We start from the raw sequence: 21,562 nt of genomic DNA, 5'->3' as shown, positions 1-21,562 counted from the left end.
GTCACACTGGTGTAGAAACATGAGGATTTCAGGATAAATGTGATGATCAAGGCCAAAAACAAGCAGGACAGATGATTAAACAATGATTTTTCCTTTCAACAAACAAAATTAATAATGTATCCAGGCCAAAAACACATCAATGATTAAATGTGTCCCCTGTTAACAAAGTAAGAAACAAAAATAAAACCAAAAAGGAAACAAACCCTAAGATAAGGAGCACAAAGTGTTGCTATTGCTGAACAACACAGACCTTGTATAATACGTCCACCACTATGAGAAACAAAAAGGTAAATCCATACATATCCATTTCATTATACATAACACAATACAAACAATTACCTACAGTAACAATCAAAACTACTGCAAACAAACAATCAAAGAAATAAACTAAATGAATTGAATAGAAAAAACATCCCCCTGAATTTAAAATTAAAGAAGAAAATCATGAACAAAGTTTTAGACTCATGGTATCTAATGTATGTAACCTAGTGACCCAGAGTTAATGTATCCAATGATAGGGACGTAAGCACTTCTGTAGGTCGTTCTGGATAAGTGCGTCTGCCAAATGCTGTAAATGTAAACGTAAATCTGAACCTTATGGTTTAGTCCAAGTTCCTCTAGAACACATTAGTATGGAGCCTGAAGCCCCGCTTCTCTCTTTGTTTGCTGACACATGGAATGTGACTGTCCATGCCATGAACCAGAGTGATCAAGGACCCAGGGAAAAGGTAATTAGCAAAGAGGAATCAGTAGTGTGCACCCATCCATACATCAAGATTTTAATAAACTATTAACTGGTTTTATTCATTCTCATAAATTAGAGGATTTTAAAAAATAACAAAATTACTAAATTTCACTTGAAAATAACATTAAAATAATGGTAGAGGACAAATATGTGAGGTGGGATATGCACCATCACAATAAAATAAAATCATCATGGAGTGTCCCTTTCCCAGATCATCAAGAGCCACACTGGCATCCACCAGACTCAACACCAGGCCCTTCATGAGCTAAACTTGGAGCAAGAGCAACACTTCCAGTCCCCTTCTTCAGACACAGACTGAGCATTGATAGATGCTTTGGAGGACCAGACAACCGCTACTCTAGCAGCAGTTTTGCAGGGAAACGGGGTAGTTCTAGTTCCCAATGCACCACAGGCTTCCTCGATCAAGTTGGGACATATATCGCTTGTAGTTGCAATGAGACTGGAGTGACAAATTTTGGTTTTATTTCACCATAGAACATCTTGAGATACTGCATGGTTTAATTATAATTCTTAATTATATATATTTTGTTTTTACACAAAACGACAATATTACATCAATTTCAGCTCTGTTCAGTATCAGTTGCATTTCTTCCTTTAGTGGGTAGGGGTGTGTGTGTGTGTGAGTGTTTTCTGCCTCCATATTGGCATCTATTTCTGCTCTTAAAAGTCTGAAATGGCTCTGAAGCAAATTGCTGTACAATTACAACATCTTACAACTCACAGTAAATGTATTGCAAGTTCCTGTCATGTTGGGCAAGCAGAAGTAGCATTTTTAAAAATCAGAAAACTTTATTTTGGTTTATAGATCAAAATTTTTGTTTCAACTAAAACTATATATAAAATCAGCAATGTAAAGCAGAGACGCAAAAAATCTAACAATCACAAAACTATACTTATGATAAATGTTGCTAATATTGATGAAAACATTTTGGATTGAGTAACATTTATCACTTTCTAATTTAAGACTTACTCTTTGTTTTAAGCCATTACGCTTTAGGAGCACACAAATGTATTAGGTAGACATTTAAAAAGTCATACAGTATCTGTTAAATTCATCTGCAAAATATGTAAGGTGTAATAAAAATTAGAAGGTGCAAAAAAACTATAAAAATAGGCTTCAGGAATAATCAAAACGATTTATATAATTTTATATGGTGTTCCTTTAAATGCAATGTCTGTGAAAGGCTGTCAGAGATGTGCATCAGCTCACTCAAACCTCGATATGTTCAAGAAACTAAGGATCATTTGTTCCAGCTGCTCTCTGTTGAAGAGCCCGAGCAGAGAAAGCGTACAGGAAGGGGTTCACACAACTGTTAATAAAAACCAGAGCTGTAGTAACATTATCTCCAGATTCTGCAGATCTTAACAGACTGTCATTCCCAGTCAATGCAGCAATAATGATCACCATGTCAGAGATTTGATTCGGGATCCACAAAATGAAGAAACACACCACAATTCTGGTCACCAGCTTGGTCAATGAGTTACTGCTAAAGAAAGCTGAGTTATTAACTCCTCTGTGAAGTTGAAAGTAGAAATAAGATACGATGGTGAATGAAGCCACAAATAATATAATCTCCCAGGTTAATGTAAGCACTCTTTCAGCATTATTCCGATATCTTAGCATGCACTGAAGTCGTCCTCCTGTGTCCCAGCTTATATCGCTTAGTATGAGAGCATAGCATGAAACAACTGCACTTAACATCCATATCCCAATCAAAAGGATCTTCTTTCCTTTTCTGCCAAGCTTCTTCCATTTCTCAGGATGCAGCACTTGGATGTATCGCTGCATGCTCATCAAAATCACACACAGTATGCTGCAGTAGAAGCTTAAGTAGATCATGTAAGAGAGAAGATTACACAAGACCAAGTCAAACACCCACTCATGCAGAACAGCCCAAATCCAAACCGGGAGAGAAATCAGAGTGAGTAGATCCGATATGGCCAGGCTTAGCATCAGTCTCGGGGTGAAACTGCCTCTCTTCAGCCATCCAGACAGACGCAGCATTACAACAATATTACCAGGGACTCCCAGTATGACGCAAATTGCCAGCACACCACTTGCAATCAGCTACAACAGGAACGATGAGCGAGCTGTTTGTTGAATTGAGATGCTGCATGGTTAGAGCTTTTGTGTAACAGGGTGTAGGATCTAAATACTAGGAGAAGCAGAAATAAAGGAGTCTGTGGCTTCTTACGTAGATAAAAAAAAGCAGCATGGCATCGAAAGATACAGTACATGTCAGGAAATTCTGGTCAAAAAAGTTCAGCAATATATTTTGCGTTTCTTTATGCACTCATTTTGACATAATTAAGGCTTTATAAATGTATAGACAGTGAAGAGATGCATGTAAAACCAGTTCTAGGACCAGTGGCACGTGATGGAATTGGGGTATTGGTCTTGGTTCCCAATGCACCACAGGCTTCCTCGATCAAATCGGGACATATTGCTTGCAGTTGTAGTGAAACTGGAGTGACATATTTTGGTTTTGTTTCAATGTAGAACATCATGATATACTGCATGGTTTAATTCTAATTCTTTTATTTACAAAAAGACAATATTACATCATTTTCAGCTCTGTATCAGTTGCATTTTGTCCTTTACTAGGTAGGGGAGTGTGTGTGTGTCTTCTGCCTTAACACTCTATGCTCTGAAGCAAATTCCTGTACAATTGTAACATGTTACAACTCTCAGTAAAGGTGCTGCAAGTTCCTGTCATGTTGTCTTACAAATGTGCAAGCAGAAGTAGCATTTTTAAATATCAGAAAACTTTATTTTGGTTTAAAGCTCAAAATGTAAGTGTTTTTAAGTTCAGAAAACAGCTTTTAGTTTCAACCAAAACTATATATAAAATCAGCAATGTAAAGCAGAGACACAAAAAATCTAACAAACAAAATACGATACTCATAATGAATGTTGCTAATATTGATGAACTCCCTTAAATTGGTAAAGGAAGAAACCTTGAGAGGAACCGGACTCAAGGGGAACCCATCCTCATATGGGTGACACTGGGGGTGTGATTGTAATATACAGTCAGTTAAATGTTGTATTGGTGTAAGGTTCAGGGACTTTTGATCTCCTGAGTACCACAGAGTCTAACTGGAGATGTCTCAGGATTCTTAGAGTCGGCCTCGGCTCAGTGGACGTCCAAAGGCTTCGTCCCACAGAGGACGTTGGGAGCTGGTACAGTGTCTGGATGCCTCGAGATAGGTACAAAGAGAGAAGCAGTGGAAAGGGATTAACACATCTGCTGTTCATAAAAATGTGCTGGTCTGATGTACTGGTGCATGATATTATGGGATGTATTATGTGTACGCCTGACTAAAGAGATGAGTTTTTTATCTACGTTTAAACTGGGAAAGTGTGTCTGAGTCCCGAACACTATCAGGGAACACAACAGACTTCTGCTTCTTTTATTATCTGCTACACCCTGTTACACGAAAGCTCTAACCATGCAGCACCACAATTCATCCAACAGCTCGCTCATCATTACTGTCTCAACTGAGAACCTGATTGCCAGTATTGTGGTGGCAGTTTGCTTCATACTGGGAGTCCCTGGTAATATTGCTGTAATGGTGCGTCTGTCTGGATGGCTGAAGAGAGGCAGTTTCACCCCGAGACTGATGCTAAGCCTGGCCATATCAGATCTACTCACTCTGATTTCTCTGCCCGTTTGGATTTGGGCTCTTCTGCATGGCTGGGTGTTTGACTTGGTCTTGTGTAAGCTTCTCTCTTACTTGGTGTTCTTTAGCTTCTACTGCAGCATACTGTGTGTGATTTTGATGAGCATGCAGCGATACATCCAAGTGCTGCATCCTGAGAAATGGAAGAAGCTTGGCAGAAAAGGAAAGAAGATCCTTTTGATTGGGATATGGATGTTAAGTGCAGTTTTATCATGCTATGCTCTCATACTAAGCAATATAAGCTTGGACAGAGGAGGACGTCTTCAGTGCAGGCTAATTTATCAGAATGAGGTTGAAAGTGTGTCTATTTTAATCTGGGAGATTATTATATTTATGGCTTCATTCACCATTGTATCTTATTTCTACTTTCACCTTCACAGAGGAGTTAATAACTCAGCTTTCTTTAGCAGAAACTCATTGACCAAGCTGGTGACCAGAACTGTGGTGTGTTTCTTCATTTTTTGGATCCCAAATGAAATTTCCAACACTGTGATCATCATTGCAACATTGACTGGGAATGACAGTCTGTTAGGATCTGCCGAATCTGTAGAGAATGTTACTACAGCTCTGGTTTTTATTAACAGTTGTGTGAACCCCTTCTGTACGCTTTCTCTGCTCGGGCTCTTCAACAGGGAACAGCTGGAACAAATGATCATTAGTTTCTTGAACATATCAAGGTTTGAGTGAGCTGATGCACATCTCTGACAGCCTTTCACAGACATTGCATTTAAAGGAACACCATATAAAATTATATGAATCATTTTTCTTATTACTGCAGTCTATTTTATAGTTTTTTCTACATCATTTAATTCTTTTTTATTACACCTAACATATTTTGCAGGTGAATTTAACAGATACTGTATGACTTTTTAAATGTCTACCTAATACATTTGTGTGCTCTTAAAGCATAATGGCTTGAAACAAAAAGTAAGTCTTAAATTAGAACGTGATGAATGTTACTTAATCAAAAATGTGTTCATCAATATTAGCAACATTCATTATGAGTATAGTATTGTATTTACTTATATATATATATTTATATTTATACTTATACATACATATATGTATGGTTATATATATGTCTAGCAGTACACTGTGTGTACTGACTATGTATGAACACATTGCACCCTTTCCACATTTTCCACATTTGCACATTTCAATGATGCTGAGCATTTTGCACATTTTTTTCTAACCTGTCTGTAAACTGTTCTATTTATGTTTATGTTATGTTACTACTGTATGTAAATGGTTCTGCAATGTCTGGAGCTCGCTCCCAAGAATTTCACTCACCAAGGCACATGTGCCGTGGTGATGTGACAATAAAGGTGACTTGACTTCACTTGTATTTGTTAGATTTTTCGTGTCTCTGGTTTACATTGCTGATTTTATATATAGTTCTGGTTAAAACTGAAAGCTGTTTTCTGAACTTAAAAACACTTACATTTTGAGCTTTAAACCAAAATAAAGTTTTCTGATTTTTAAAAATGCTACTTCTGCTTGCACATTTGTAAGACAACATGACAGGAACTTGCAGCACATTTACTGTGAGTTGTAACATGTTTTAATTGTACAGGAATTTGCTTCAGAGCGTAGAGATTTAAGGCAAAAAAGACACACACACACACACACACACACACACACACACACACACACACACACACACACACACACACACACACACACACACACACTCTCCTACCTACTAAAGGAAGAAATGCAAAAGATACAGAGCAGAAATGATGTAATATTGTCTTCTATGTAAATAAAAGAATCAGAATTAAACCATGCAGTATCTCATGATGTTCTACTTTGAAACAAAACCAAAATTTGTCACTCCAGTCTCACTACAACTGCAAGCGATATGTCCCGACTTGATCGAGGAAGCCTGTGATCCATTGGGAACCAAGACCAATACCCCCAATTCCATCATGTGCCACTGGTCCTAGAACTGGTTTTACATGCATCTCTTTACTGTCTATACATTTATAAAGCCTAAATTATGTGAAAATGAGTGCATAAAGAAATGCAAAATATATTGCTGAACTTTTTTCACCAGAACTTCCTGACATGTATCTTTCGACACCATGCTGTTTTTTTTAAACTACATATGAAACAACGGACTTCTCCTTCTTTTATTATCTGCTACACCCTGTTACACGAAAGCTCTAACCATGCAGCACCACAACTCATCCAACAGCTCGCTCATCACTCCTGTCCCAACTGAGAACCTGATTGCCAGTATTGTGGTGGCAGTTTGCTTCATACTGGGAGTCCCTGGTAATATTGCTGTAATGGTGCGTCTGTCTGGATGGCTGAAGAGAGGCAGTTTCACCCCAAGACTGATGCTAAGCCTGGCCATATCAGATCTACTTACTCTGATTTCTCTGCCCGTTTGGATTTGGGCTTTTCTGCATGGCTGGGTGTTTGACTTGGTCTTGTGTAAGCTTCTCTATTTCTTGATCTACTTAAGCTTCAACTGCAGCATACTGTGTGTGATTTTGATGAGCATGCAGCGATACATCCAAGTGCTGCATCCTGAGAAATGGAAGAAGCTTGGCAGAAAAGGAAAGAAGATCCTTTTGAGTGGGATGTGGATGTTAAGTGTAGTTTTATCATGCTATGTTCTCATACTAAGCAGTATAAGCTTGGACAGAGGAGGACGTCTTCAGTGCAGGCTAATTTTTCAGAATGAGGTTGAAATTGTGTCTATTTTCATTTGGGAGTTTATACTATTTGTAGCTTCATTCACCACCGTATCTTATTTCTACTTTCACCTTCACAGAGGAGTTAATAACTCAGCTTTCTTTAGCAGTAACTCATTGACCAAGGTGGTGACCAGAATTGTGGTGTGTTTCTTCATTTTTTGGATCCCACTTGAAATCTCCAAGATTGTGATCATCATTGCAACATTGACTGAGAATGACCGTCTGATAGGATCTGCAGAATCTGGATATTATGTTACTACAGCTCTGGCTTTTATTAACAGTTGTGTGAACCCCTTCCTGTACGCTTTCTCTGCTCGGGCTCTTCAACAAGGAACAGCTGGAACAAATGATCCTTAGTTTCTTGAAGATATCGAGGTTTGAGTGAGCTGATGCACGTCTCTGACAGACTTTCACAGACATTGCATTTAAAGGAACACCATATAAAATTATATAAATCGTTTTGATTATTTCTAAGGCCTATTTTTATATTTTTTTGCACCTTCTAATTTTTATTACACCTTACATATTTTGCAGCTGAATTTAACAGACACTGTATGACTTTTTAAATGTCTACCTAATACATTTGTGTGCTCCTAAAGCATAATGGCTTAAAACAAAGATTAACTCTTAAATTAGAACGTGATGAATGTTACTCAATCCAAAATCTGTTCATCAATATTAGCAACATTTATCATAAGTATAGATTTGTGATTTAGATTTTTTGTGTCTCTGCTTTACATTGCTGATTTTATATATAGTTTTAGTTGAAACTAAAATTTTGATCTATAAACCAAAATAAAGTTTTCTGATTTCTAAAAATGCTACTTCTGCTTGCACAACATGACGGGAACTTGCTGTGAGTTGTAACATGTTATAATTGTACAGCAATTTGCTTCAGAGCCATTTAAGACTTTTAAGAGTAGAAATAGATGCCAATATGGAGGCAGAAAACACACTCACACACACACACACACACACACACACACACACACACACACACACACACACACACACACACACACACACCCCTACCCACTAAAGGAAGAAATGCAACTGATACTGAACAGAGCTGAAAATGATGTAATATTGTCGTTTTGTGTAAAAAAAAAAAAAAAAAAAAAAAAAAAAAAAATATATATATATATATATATATATATATATATATATATATATATATATATATATATTTAAGAATTATAATTAAACCATGCAGTATCTCAAGATGTTCTATGGTGAAATAAAACCAAAATTTGTCACTCCAGTCTCATTGCAACTACAAGCGATATATGTCCCAACTTGATCGAGGAAGCCTGTGGTGCATTGCGAACTAGAACTACCCAGGTTCCCTGCAAAACTGCTGCTAGAGTAGCGGCTGTCTGGTCGTCTAAAGCATCTATCAATGCTCAGTCTGTGTCTGAAGAAGGGGACTGGAAGTGTTGCTCTTGCTCAAGTTTAGCTCATGAAGGGCCTGGTGTTGAGACTGGTGGATGCCAGTGTGGCTCTTGATGATCTGGGAAAGGGACACTCCATGATGATTTTATTTTATTGTAATGGTGCATAGCCCACCTCACATATTTGTCCTCTACCATTATTTAAATGTTATTTTCAAATGAAATTTAATAATTTTGTTATATTTTAAAATCCTCTAATTTATGAGAATGAATAAAAACAGTTAATAGTTTATTAAAATCTTGATGTATGGATGGGTGCACACTACTGATTCCTCTTTGCTAATTACCTTTTCCCTGGGTCCTTGATCACTCTGGTTCATGGCGTGGACGGTCACATTCCATGTGTCAGCAAACACAGAGAGAGGTGGGGCTTCAGGCTCCATACTAATGTGTTTTAGAGGAACTTGGACTAAACCATGAGGTTCAGATTTACGTTTACATTTACAGCATTTGGCAGACGCACTTATCCAGAACGACCTACAGAAGTGCTTACGTCCCTATCATTGGAGACATTAACTCTGGGTCACTAGGTTACATACATTAGATACCATGAGTCTAAAACTTTGTTCATGTTTTTTTTTTTATTTTAAATTCAGAGGGATATTTTTTCTATTCAATTCATTTAGTTTATTTCTTTGATTGTTTGTTTGCAGTAGTTTTGATTGTTCTTTAGGTAATTGTTTGTATTGTGTTATGTATAATGAAATGGATATGTATGGATTTACCTTTTTGTTTCTCATAGTGGTGGACGTATTATACAAGGTCTGTGTTGTTCAGCAATAGCAACACTTTGTGCTCCTTATCTTAGGGTTTGTTTCCTTTTTGGTTTTATTTTTGTTTCTTACTTTGTTAACAGGGGACACATTTAATCATTGATGTGTTTTTGGCCTGGATACATTATCTAAAGTTTTTGATTCTTGTATGGAACCTTGTTGGACGTGAATTTTGTTATGTATAAGTCTGCCTAATTTTGTTTGTCGAAAGGAAAAATAATTTTTTAATCATCTGTCCTGCTTGTTTTTGGCCTTGATCATCACATTTATCCTGAAATCCTCATGTTTCTACACCAGTGTGACTCTCCCTCATTCTCTTTAATTCTGCTTTTTAAGTGATTCTTGAATCATGGTCTCTCTCAGTGGAGACACACCAACTTAAGCACATATACAGTAGTCAGTTCTGTTCAGCTCAGATCTAGCTGTGTTCTCTTGTGTCTCTAAGCTGTCTTGTCTCCCATGTATATCTCTTCTGTCACTCAGGTGTAGCCACCTCCTTAGCAGTCACTCTCCTGATTCCACCCTCCATTCAACTCCACAGGTCTACAAGAGAAACAGCAGAATTTTATGCAGTGTAGTTTTATGCAGCTAACTGAACTGGCTTTACTGAATTTTCAGACTAAAAATACATTTTGTTATCTGTCTTAACCACCTACATGCATCTGTTTACTGTTTATACGTTTATAAAGCCTAAATTATGTCAAAATGAGTGCATGAAGAAATGCAAAATATATTGCTGAACCTTTTTCACCAGAACTTCCTGACGTATCTTTTGACACCATGCTGATTTTTAAGCTACGTAAGAAACCACAGACTCCTATACTGTACTTCTGCTTTTTTTAGTATTTAGATCCTACTCCCTGTTACGCGAAAGCTCTAACCATGCAGTACCTCAACTCATCTAACAGCTCGCTCATCGGTCCTGTTGCAACTGAGAACCTGATTTACAGTATTGTGGTGGCAGTTTGCTTCATACTGGGAGTCCCTGGTAATATTGCTGTAATGGTGCGTCTGTCTGGATGGCTGAAGAAAGGCAGTTTCACCCCGAGACTGATGCTAAGCCTGGCCATATCAGATCTACTCACTCTGATTCCTCTGCCCGTTTCGATTTGGGCTGCTCTGCATGGCTGGGTGTTTGGCTTGGTCTTGTGTAAGCTTCTCTCTTACATGTCGTACTTAGGCTTCAGCTGCAGCATACTATGTGTGGTGTGGATGAGCATGTAGCGATACATCCAAGTGCTGCATCCTGAGAAATGGAAGAAGCTTGGCAGAAAAGGAGACAGTCTGTTAGGATCTGCCGAATCTGGATATATTGTTACTATAACTCTGTTTTTTATTAACAGTTGTGTGAACCCCTTCCTGTACGCTTTCTCTGCTCGGGCTCTTCAACAGGGAACAGCTGGAACAAATGATCCTTAGTTCCTTGAACATATCATGGTTTGAGTGAGCTGATGCACATCTCTGACAGCCTTTCTCAGACATTGCATTTAAAGGAACACCATATAAAATTATATGAATCATTTTTCTTATTCCTGCAGTCTATTTTTATAGTTTTTTTGCATCTTCTAATTCTTTTTTATTACACCTAACATATTTTGCAGATGAATTTAACAGATACTGTATGACTTTTTAAATGTCTACCTAATACATTTGTGTGTTCTTAAAGCATAATGGCTTGAGACAAAAAGTAAGTCTTAAATTAGAACGTGATAAATGTTACTGAATCCAAAATGTGATCATCAATATTAGCAACATTCATTATGAGTATAGTTTTGTGTTTGTTAGATTTTTTGTGTCTCTGCTTTACATTGCTGATTTTATATATAGTTTTGGTTGAAACTAAAAGCTGTTTTCTGAACTTAAAAACACTTACATTTTGAGCTTTAAACCAAAATAAAGTTTTCTGATATTTAAAAATGCTACTTCTGCTTGCACATTTGTAAGACAACATGACAGGAACTTGCAGCACCTTTACTGAGAGTTGTAACATGTTACAATTGTACAGGAATTTGCTTCAGAGCATAGAGTGTTAAGGCAGAAGACACACACACACTCCCCTACCTAGTAAAGGACAAAATGCAACTGATACAGAGCTGAAAATGATGTAATATTGTCTTTTTGTAAATAAAAGAATTAGAATTAAACCATGCAGTATATCATGATGTTCTACATTGAAACAAAACCAAAATATGTCACTCCAGTTTCACTACAACTGCAAGCAATATGTCCCGATTTGATCGAGGAAGCCTGTGGTGCATTGGGAACCAAGACCAATACCCCAATTCCATCACGTGCCACTGGTCCTAGAACTGGTTTTACATGCATCTCTTCACTGTCTATACATTTATAAAGCCTTAATTATGTCAAAATGAGTGCATAAAGAAACGCAAAATATATTGCTGAACTTTTTTGACCAGAATTTCCTGACATGTACTGTATCTTTCGATGCCATGCTGCTTTTTTTTATCTACGTAAGAAGCCACAGACTCCTTTATTTCTGCTTCTCCTAGTATTTAGATCCTACACCCTGTTACACAAAAGCTCTAACCATGCAGCATCTCAATTCAACAAACAGCTCGCTCATCGTTCCTGTTGTAGCTGATTGCAAGTGGTGTGCTGGCAATTTGCGTCATACTGGGAGTCCCTGGTAATATTGTTGTAATGCTGCGTCTGTCTGGATGGCTGAAGAGAGGCAGTTTCACCCCGAGACTGATGCTAAGCCTGGCCATATCGGATCTACTCACTCTGATTTCTCTCCCGGTTTGGATTTGGGCTGTTCTGCATGAGTGGGTGTTTGACTTGGTCTTGTGTAATCTTCTCTCTTACATGATCTACTTAAGCTTCTACTGCAGCATACTGTGTGTGATTTTGATGAGCATGCAGCGATACATCCAAGTGCTGCATCCTGAGAAATGGAAGAAGCTTGGCAGAAAAGGAAAGAAGATCCTTTTGATTGGGATATGGATGTTAAGTGCAGTTGTTTCATGCTATGCTCTCATACTAAGCGATATAAGCTGGGACACAGGAGGACGACTTCAGTGCATGCTAAGATATCGGAATAATGCTGAAAGAGTGCTTACATTAACCTGGGAGATTATATTATTTGTGGCTTCATTCACCATCGTATCTTATTTCTACTTTCAACTTCACAGAGGAGTTAATAACTCAGCTTTCTTTAGCAGTAACTCATTGACCAAGCTGGTGACCAGAATTGTGGTGTGTTTCTTCATTTTGTGGATCCCGAATCAAATCTCTGACATGGTGATCATTATTGCTGCATTGACTGGGAATGACAGTCTGTTAAGATCTGCAGAATCTGGAGATAATGTTACTACAGCTCTGGTTTTTATTAACAGTTGTGTGAACCCCTTCCTGTACGCTTTCTCTGCTCGGGCTCTTCAACAGAGAGCAGCTGGAACAAATGATCCTTAGTTTCTTGAACATATCGAGGTTTGAGTGAGCTGATGCACATCTCTGACAGCCTTTCACAGACATTGCATTTAAAGGAACACCATATAAAATTATATAAATCGTTTTGATTATTCCTGAAGCCTATTTTTATAGTTTTTTTGCACCTTCTAATTTTTATTACACCTTACATATTTTGCAGATGAATTTAACAGATACTGTATGACTTTTTAAATGTCTACCTAATACATTTGTGTGCTCCTAAAGCGTAATGGCTTAAAACAAAGAGTAAGTCTTAAATTAGAAAGTGATAAATGTTACTCAATCCAAAATGTTTTCATCAATATTAGCAACATTTATCATAAGTATAGTTTTGTGATTGTTAGATTTTTTGCGTCTCTGCTTTACATTGCTGATTTTATATATAGTTTTAGTTGAAACAAAAATTTTGATCTATAAACCAAAATAAAGTTTTCTGATTTTTAAAAATGCTACTTCTGCTTGCCCAACATGACAGGAACTTGCAATACATTTACTGTGAGTTGTAAGATGTTGTAATTGTACAGCAATTTGCTTCAGAGCCATTTCAGACTTTTAAGAGCAGAAATAGATGCCAATATGGAGGCAGAAAACACTCACACACACACACACCCCTACCCACTAAAGGAAGAAATGCAACTGATACTGAACAGAGCTGAAATTGATGTAATATTGTCGTTTTGTGTAAAAACAAAATATATATAATTAAGAATTATAATTAAACCATGCAGTATCTCAAGATGTTCTATGGTGAAATAAAACCAAAATTTGTCACTCCAGTCTCATTGCAACTACAAGCGATATATGTCCCAACTTGATCGAGGAAGCCTGTGGTGCATTGGGAACTAGAACTACCCCGTTTCCCTGCAAAACTGCTGCTAGAGTAGCGGTTGTCTGGTCCTCCAAAGCATCTATCAATGCTCAGTCTGTGTCTGAAGAAGGGGACTGGAAGTGTTGCTCTTGCTCCAAGTTTAGCTCATGAAGGGCCTGGTGTTGAGTCTGGTGGATGCCAGTGTGGCTCTTGATGATCTGGGAAAGGGACACTCCATGATGATTTTATTTTATTGTAATGGTTTCAAGTAATTCCAAGATTGGCCAGAAAGCTGCATGCATCTCTTTACTGTCAATACATTTATAAAGCATAAATTGTTATATCATCAAAATGAATGCATGAAGAAATGCAAAATACATTGGTAATCTTTTTGTGTCATAACTTCCTGATGTGCATGTTTCGACACCATGATGTTTTTTTATACACATAAGAAACCACAGACTTTTACACATCTGCTTCTTATATTATCTCCTACACCCTGTTACACAAAAGCTTTAATCATGCAGCAGCTCATCTCATCCAACTCATATAATACATTTAAACTAATAGCAATATGGCTTGAACAATTACATTACAACTTAAATTACAATTATTTTCCGTTTGAATTATATGTTTAAAAAAAATACAAACAAAAACAAACTTAAAGTTGATGTATCCTAAGTCTGTACCCCAGTGAACGAGTGTTAATGTATTCATAGTGCATCTGCCAAATGTTGTGAATGTAAAATTGTAAAGTGACAAATGTTAATCAGACAAAAATGTGTTCATCAATATTAGTAACATTCATTATAAATATAGTTTTGTGTTTGTTATATTTTTTGTGTCTCTGCTTTACATTGCTGATTTTATATATAGTTTTGGTTGAAACTGCTTACATTTCGAGCTATAAACCAAAATAAAGTTTTCTGACTTTTAAAAATGCTACTTTTTCTGCTTGCACAGTTGTGAGACAACATGAGAGGAACTTGCAACACATTTACTGTGAGTTGTAACGTTATAATTGTACAGGAATTTGCTTCAGAGCGTAAAGTGTTAAGAGTACAGATAGATGCCAGCACAGAGGCAGAAAGGTCACACGCACACACATGCACACACATACACAAAGTGTGAAAAGAAAAAATGCAACTGATACAGAGCTGAAAAAGATGAAATATTTTTTTTAAATAAAAGATAAGTAAATAAATATTATTTTTTATCACATTTGTGTAAAGTTAATCCAAATATATATATCACTTAAATATTATAATGTTTTCCAAACTATTCTGTAATTGAGCTCAAACTAGTTATTATTTTCTTCCATACTCAGTCTGAATATCCTTTCAGTACATATAGCACTGCATTTTTTTTTTTAACCAGTTCAAATAGTCAATTTCCCAAACTTTTGAGAAGCTTTGGGGGAAAAGAAGGACCATCTTTAGAGATGATATGGTGCATTATCTCAAGATGTTCTGGTGTGAAGCAAAACCAGAAATTGTCCATTAAGGTCTTGTAATTTCATAGCCTCATTCTTGCTCCTGATGTTTTTCTTTTAAAGCTTTTCTTGATGTTTTTTAAAATGTTCAAATTGTTCTGTGCTGCTTGAGCTATAAAAATGCTTGAGCCATTTCCGGACTTTTTCAAAATGACATGTGAAACCGTAACCTTACTGACCTGACATATCTCTCAGACTTCTATACTTCTGCTTACTTTAGTTCTACAGTTTCCTCCAACCCACAGCACTCAACCATGCAGCAGCTCAACTCATCCAACAGCTCGCTCATCATTCCTGTCTCTACTGAGAACCTGATTACCAGTAGTGCGTTGGCAGTTTGCTTCATACTGGGAGTCCCTGGTAATATTGCTGTAATGGTGCGTCTGTCTGGATGGCTGAAGAGAGGCAGTTTCACTCCAAGACTGATGCTAAGCCTGGCCATATCAGATCTACTCACTCTGATTTCTCTGCCACTTTGGATTTGGGCTCATCTGCATGGCTTTGTGTTTGGCTTGGTCTTGTGTAAGCTTCTCGCTTACATGATCTACTTAAGCTTCTACTGCAGCGTACTGTGTGTGGTGTTGATGAGCATGCAGCGATACATCCAAGTGCTGCATCCTGAGAAATGGAAGAAGCTTGGCAGAAAAGGAAAGAGGATCCTTTTGAGTGGGATGTGGATGTTAAGTGCAATTTTTTCTTGCTATGCTCTTGTACAGCGCAATCTAAGCTTGGACATAAAAGAACGTCTTCATTGCAGGCTAAGATATCAGAATAAGGCTGAAAGAGTGGCTACTTTAACCTGGCAGATTATAATATTTGTGGCTTCATTCACCATTGTATCTTATTTCTACTTTCACCTTCACAGAGGAGTTAATAACTCAGCTTTCTTCAGCAGTAACTCATTGACCAAGCTGGTGACCAGAATTGTGGTGTGTTTTTTTATTTTTTGGATCCCGGGTCAAATCTCCAACATTGTGATCATCATTGCTGCATTGACTGGGAATGACAGTCTGTTAAGATCTGCAGTATCTGTAGATAATATTGTTGCAGCTCTGGCTTTTATTAACAGTTGTGTGAACCCCTTCCTGTATGCTTTCTCTGCTCGGGCTTTTCAACAGGGAACAGCTGGTACAGATGATCCTTAGTTTCTTGGAGATATAGAGGTTTGAGAGAGAATATTTATTTGCAACTTTAATATTTTTTCAAATTAATTTAATCAATTTAAAGTGAGTCTGTATGATTTTTGAAACTTTATATCTACCTAATACATTTACACCAATAGCATAATTGCTTGAAACAAAGAAGTTAGTCTTAAATTACAGTTCTTTTCACTGTTTGTATTGCGTTAAAAAAACAGCAAAAAGAAAAACAAGCTCAACACCGATGTATCCTAAGTCTGTACCCTAGTGAACAAGTGTTAATGTATTCATTGCTGAAGACTTCAAAGTACTTTTGTACATTGCTCAGGATAAGTGCATCTGGCAAATGTTTTGAATGTAAATTTGTAAAGTGACAAATGTTAATCAGTCAAAAATGTGCTTATCAATATTAGCAACATTCATTATAAGAATAGTTTTGAGTTTGTTAGATTTTTTGTGTCTCTGCTTTACATTGCTGATTTTATATATAGTTTTGGTTGAAACTAAGGGTGCTTTCATACCTGCCTTGTTTAGTTCGGTTGAATCGTACCAGAGTTCGATTGCTCATTTGGTGTGGTTCATTTGGGCAGGTGAGAACGCAGCAATCGAAAAGCGGACCAAACAAGTGTACCGAGACCTCCTTGAAGAGGTGGTCTCGGTACGCTTTCAAACGAACTCTGGAGCGGTTCGTTTGTGGTGAGAACACGATCTGAGAGCGAATAGACCTAACTGCAAAAAGTATTGCGCATTTTGGACTAAACCAGCTACCGTAGTGGGTCGTTGGCAATATTTTCGGAAGATGAGCATGTCACAGTTTCACAAAAGTAATGCTCGCCGCCTCCTGAAGTGTCTTGCGATGTGTGTCTTCTCCGTTTGCAGTACATTAAAATTATATTTTCAAGCCGCATCCGCGCTTCACTCTGAAAATTAAGACTTTGCATAGAATGCTGTATACAAGCGATGTAGTTGATTACAACAATGAACATAATTGCAGTGCGCAGTCGTCTCTCCATGGTGTACTGTATGCTGTATTTTCCTCTTTTTATTTACGTCCGGAGTTTTGTTAGAATTTCGCGCACGTTTATTCTGACCAATCGAGAAGCAGTTTATGAAATACGCTCAAAGACATGTGGCCAATGAGTGATGTGGATGTTATCACATGACTGCATTTTGGTTTGTTTCAACTGGTGCGGAACAGAACGATCAGTGTGGTGTGAAAAGGAACGGAACCTGCTAAAAGGCTAAAATGTATAATTTTTTTGCTTTTGGTCCGGACCAAATGAACTGAACTATAGATGTGAAAGCACCATAAAAGCTCTTTTCTGAACATAAAAACACTTACATTTCGAGCTATAAACCAAAATAAAGTTTTCTGGTTTTTAAAAATGCTACTGTACTTCTGCTTACACAGTTGTGAGACAACATGAGAGAGATTTGTTTCGTTTTTTTTTTTTTTTTGGTTTCTTACTTGTTAACAGGGGACACTTATTTAATCATTGATGTGTATTTGACCTGGTTACATTATCTAAAGTTTATGATTCTTGTATGGAACCTTGTTGGATGTGACTTTTGTTATATATACTGTAAGCCTGTCAAATTTTTTTGTTAAAAGGAATAAACTTTCTTCTCATCTTCTCATCTGTCCTGCTTGTTTTTGGCCTCGATCATCACATTTATCCTGAAATCCTAATGTTTCTACACCAGTGTGACTCTCCCTCATTCTCTTTAAGTCTGCTTTTCCAGTGATTCTTGAATCATGGTCTCTCTCAGTGGAGACACACCAACTTAAGCACATACACAGTAGTCAGTTCTGTTCAGCTCAGATCTAGCTGTGTTCTCTTGTGTCTCTGTGCTCTCTTGTCTCCCATGTATATCTCTGCTGACACTCAGGTGTAGCCACCTCCTTAGCACTCACTCTCCTGATTCCACCCTCCATTCAACTCCACAGGTGTACAAGAGAAACAGCAGAATTTTATGCAGTGTAGTTTTATGCAGCTGACTGAACTGGGTTAACTGAATTTTCAGACTAAAAAATACATTTAGTTATCTGTCTTAACCACCTATATGCATCTCTTTACTGTCTAAACGTTTATAAATTATGAAAATAACTGCATGAAGAACTGCAAAATATATTGCTTAACTTTGTTCACCAGAAATTTCTGAAATGTATCTTTCGACACCATGCTGTTTTTTTTAATTACCTAAGAAACCACAGACACCTATACTTCTGCTTCTTTTATTATTTTGATCCTACACCCTGTTACACCAAAGCTCTAACCACCGCTCGAGCGGTGAGCTCAGAAATGCCTGAGTTCCAAGTTTAAATAATTGACTGCCTTACAGATGTTTTGGATCCTAGATCATTTTTAGACTATGCCTTTTGAGCTGCATGGGGCTCCACCCACTTTCCAAAGGCCAATGTATCAAGTGTAGTGGAAATTTTAAATATCATGAGTGTTTGTATTTGCTTTCATGGTAAATTCTGTGTGTCAGACTAGGAAGAGAGAGAACAGGAAACCCATGTGCTTGCCATAAACATTCCTGCAACAAGTGTTCCTGCCATAAAGATTCTACGTGTTAAAAGGATGGGAACTAAGGGGAGTGTGGGTGCTGAGAGGTCACCTATGCCCCTTTTCCACTTAGGCAGTTTGAGTGCTAGTTCGGAGCCAGAGCCAAATATAGAACCAGTTCTTTCTTTTTCGACAGCCAAAGCACCGGCTCTGAACCAGGAAAAGTGGTTCTTATGTAGCACCAAACGCAACCGCTTGCGTCAGGAGCTGGGGGTGGGGCTACTGTTAGCGTCTTTGATAATGTACCTTAAGTATACTAAAGTTTAATACACTTTTACTTTACCGCAATATGATCAATTATCAGCACACATGATAGTAGTTAGCTACATGCTAAGGCTAACATTTTTCTGTGTTAATGATAAAATAATGTTATGTACTTTCTCAATTACAACCTCCGCTTTTACAAAATACATGGAGCTGCATGTACACGTTGGATTCGCCATGTTTGGATGCCAATGTAGGTTCGCAAAGCCATGAGCATTAACAGTAAAGCAATATCCACCATTGTTGATGTTGCCGCTGCGCTAACGTAGCCGGGAAACGTGACATTATACAGTGATGTCAGACTTGGCTCTGTGATGGCTCTCTAGACGATGGAAATGCAAATGGATTCTTAGTAGGTTCACCAGTGGAACCAACTTTGAACCAGCACCAGCACTAGCTCTGAACAGTTTTGTACAGTCTCTGGTTTGATGAACCATTTACATTACTAACAAATGCTTTAGGAATTGCACTAGGAGCAATGCTTTAGTGAGAAGTGGGGAATCATCACCCTATGGCTTACATTAGCTGTAATTTGTTTCCCCAGGCAACGTGTTATTCCACTATTGAGAAGGAAGGTTAAGCAGTGAAATGGGCCTTGGACTCTTTTAAATATTATCTCTTGGGAAGGCATTTTACTGTAGAGACTGATCATCGAACCCTCCTGTGGATGAATAAAATAAATTACTCTAATGCCAGCGAGTCATTTTATGGCATCCTTAAAAGCAGCATTAAAAAAAACAGCTCTGGCTTGTTTTTTTTTGGTTAGATGTGCCACATTAAAAACTGGCAGACGGAGGAGATTGGCGCTTTTTGTTCATGTGCCTGGAGCTGCTGTAACTTGGTGGTGCTCAAGCACAAAACGTTCTTGCTGAGCACAGGCAAGATAAATGTAGAGCTGCTGGTCTCATTGGTTACTGAAAACAAAGAGCTTTATGACAAACACAACAGCGGCTACAAAAATCTCGATAAGATATTTCATCTTCTTCTGTGTGACAAGCGAGTGTGAGAAGCATAAAGTGCAACGCCACCTTGTGTACAAGGGAATTTCTGTTTTTTTTTAAGCACCATCTAATATCAGGGAGTGAATTTGTACGTTCACTCAGTTCATCGCCAGTGAAAATCGCTTGGGTATGAACGTCGAAAATGTCAGGAAAAATGCTGGCACTCCATCCAGGGTGTATCCTGCCTCGATGCCCGATGACGCCTGAGATAGGCACAGGCTCCCGGTGACCCGACAATAATCCGGATAAGCAGTAGAAAATGAATGAATGCATGTTACTTTATTAACGGGGACACATATTTAATTATTTACCTATATATTTTTGGCCTGGTAATATTATCTTAAAGTATTTGATTCTTGTATGGAACTTTGTTGGACTTGAGTTTTGTTATATCTGCCTCCATCTAATTTGGTTTGTTAAAAGGAATAAACCTTCTTCTCATCTTCTCATGTGTCCTGCTTGTTTTTGGCCTCGAACATCACACTTACCTCAAATCTCTACATCAGTGTGACACACCCTTGTTCAGAGAGGAAATGAGGCAGGCTTGGGGCAAATAAACAGATCTCTTTAAATTTATTTATGCTTTCTTCCCCAGGCAGAGATTTTCAGTGATTCTTGAATCATGGTCGCGCTCACAGGAGACACACCAACTAGTCGTGGCCTAATATTTAGAGAGTCTGACTCGTAATCCTAAGTTTGTGGGTTCGAGTCTCGGGCCGGCCACGACTGAGGTGCCCTTGAGCAAGGCACCGAACCCCCCCAACTGCTCTCCGGGCGCCGCAGCATAAATGGCTGCCCACTGCTCCGGGTGTGTGTTCACGGTGTGCGTGTGTTCACTGCTGTGTGTGTGCACTTTGGATGGGTTAAATGCAGAGAACCAATTCTGAGTATGGGTCACCTTACTTAGCCGTATGTCACTTTCACTTTCACTTCACTTAAGCACATACACATTAAAGTTCAGGTCTGCTCAGCTCAGCTCTAGCTGTGCTCTATTGTGTCCCTGTGCTCTCATATCTCATGCATATCTCTGTTGTCACTCACTAAATTAGAACTTTTGATAGTAAATCTCCTACAGGTGTGGTCACCTCCATAACACTCACTCTCCCAACTCCACCCTCCATTCACTTCCCTTTAACCATGCCCCCACCTCCACAGGTCTACAAGAGTAACTTCAAGAATTTTCAGAGTGTAGTTTAATGCAGATGACTTAACTGGTTTACTTTAATTTGTTGTCTGGAATTTCCAGAAAACAATTAATTTTTTCCTTTCTGTCTTTACCACTTTACCAACTGTCAATACATTTATAAAGCATAAATTGTTATAACATCAAAATGAATGCATGAAGAAATGCAAAATACATTGGTGATCTTTTTGTGTTATATCCTGCTGAAGTGCATGTTTTGACATCCTGGACATAAGAAACCACAGACTTCTGCTTCTTTTATTAGCTGCTACACCCTGT

General features: G+C 37.9%; 2 protein-coding genes, 1 long non-coding RNA gene and 3 pseudogenes across 3 annotated transcripts; 5 read left to right on the top strand and 1 right to left on the bottom strand.

The window, feature by feature from the left end:
- Positions 1 to 146: 146 nt before the first annotated feature.
- On the bottom strand, positions 147 to 2,883 carry LOC125145597 (annotated as a pseudogene).
- A 1,154-nt stretch (positions 2,884 to 4,037) lies between these two features.
- LOC113653355 lies at positions 4,038 to 5,538 on the top strand (annotated as a pseudogene).
- Positions 5,539 to 6,570: 1,032 nt separating this feature from the next.
- LOC125145412 (C-C chemokine receptor type 7-like) lies at positions 6,571 to 7,621 on the top strand. The gene has a single exon (XM_047817996.1). It carries the CDS (start codon positions 6,619 to 6,621, stop codon positions 7,507 to 7,509), a length of 891 nt encoding a protein of 296 aa, XP_047673952.1. The 5' UTR covers positions 6,571 to 6,618; the 3' UTR covers positions 7,510 to 7,621.
- Positions 7,622 to 8,351: 730 nt separating this feature from the next.
- On the top strand, positions 8,352 to 11,520 carry LOC125145578. The gene is made up of 2 exons (XR_007143976.1): positions 8,352 to 10,526; positions 10,720 to 11,520. It is a non-coding gene; the product is annotated as an uncharacterized LOC125145578 (long non-coding RNA).
- A 405-nt stretch (positions 11,521 to 11,925) lies between these two features.
- On the top strand, positions 11,926 to 13,888 carry LOC125145577 (annotated as a pseudogene).
- Positions 13,889 to 14,934: 1,046 nt separating this feature from the next.
- Positions 14,935 to 16,908, top strand: LOC113653386 (leukotriene B4 receptor 1-like). The gene has a single exon (XM_027162954.2). The coding sequence runs from the start codon at positions 15,381 to 15,383 to the stop codon at positions 16,269 to 16,271; it is 891 nt and encodes a 296-aa protein (XP_027018755.2). The 5' UTR covers positions 14,935 to 15,380; the 3' UTR covers positions 16,272 to 16,908.
- The last annotated feature ends 4,654 nt before the right edge of the window (positions 16,909 to 21,562 follow it).

The sequence above is a fragment of the Tachysurus fulvidraco genome, chromosome 9 (assembly GCF_022655615.1).
Source record: "Tachysurus fulvidraco isolate hzauxx_2018 chromosome 9, HZAU_PFXX_2.0, whole genome shotgun sequence".
Taxonomy (NCBI): domain Eukaryota; kingdom Metazoa; phylum Chordata; class Actinopteri; order Siluriformes; family Bagridae; genus Tachysurus; species Tachysurus fulvidraco.
This window is presented reverse-complemented; position numbering and strand designations above follow the sequence as displayed.

Coding starts and splice junctions, on each gene's coding strand:
- LOC125145412 (XM_047817996.1), top strand. CDS start 6,619: ATGCAGCACCACAACTCATCCAACAGCTCGCTCATCACTCCTGTCCCA.
- LOC113653386 (XM_027162954.2), top strand. CDS start 15,381: ATGCAGCAGCTCAACTCATCCAACAGCTCGCTCATCATTCCTGTCTCT.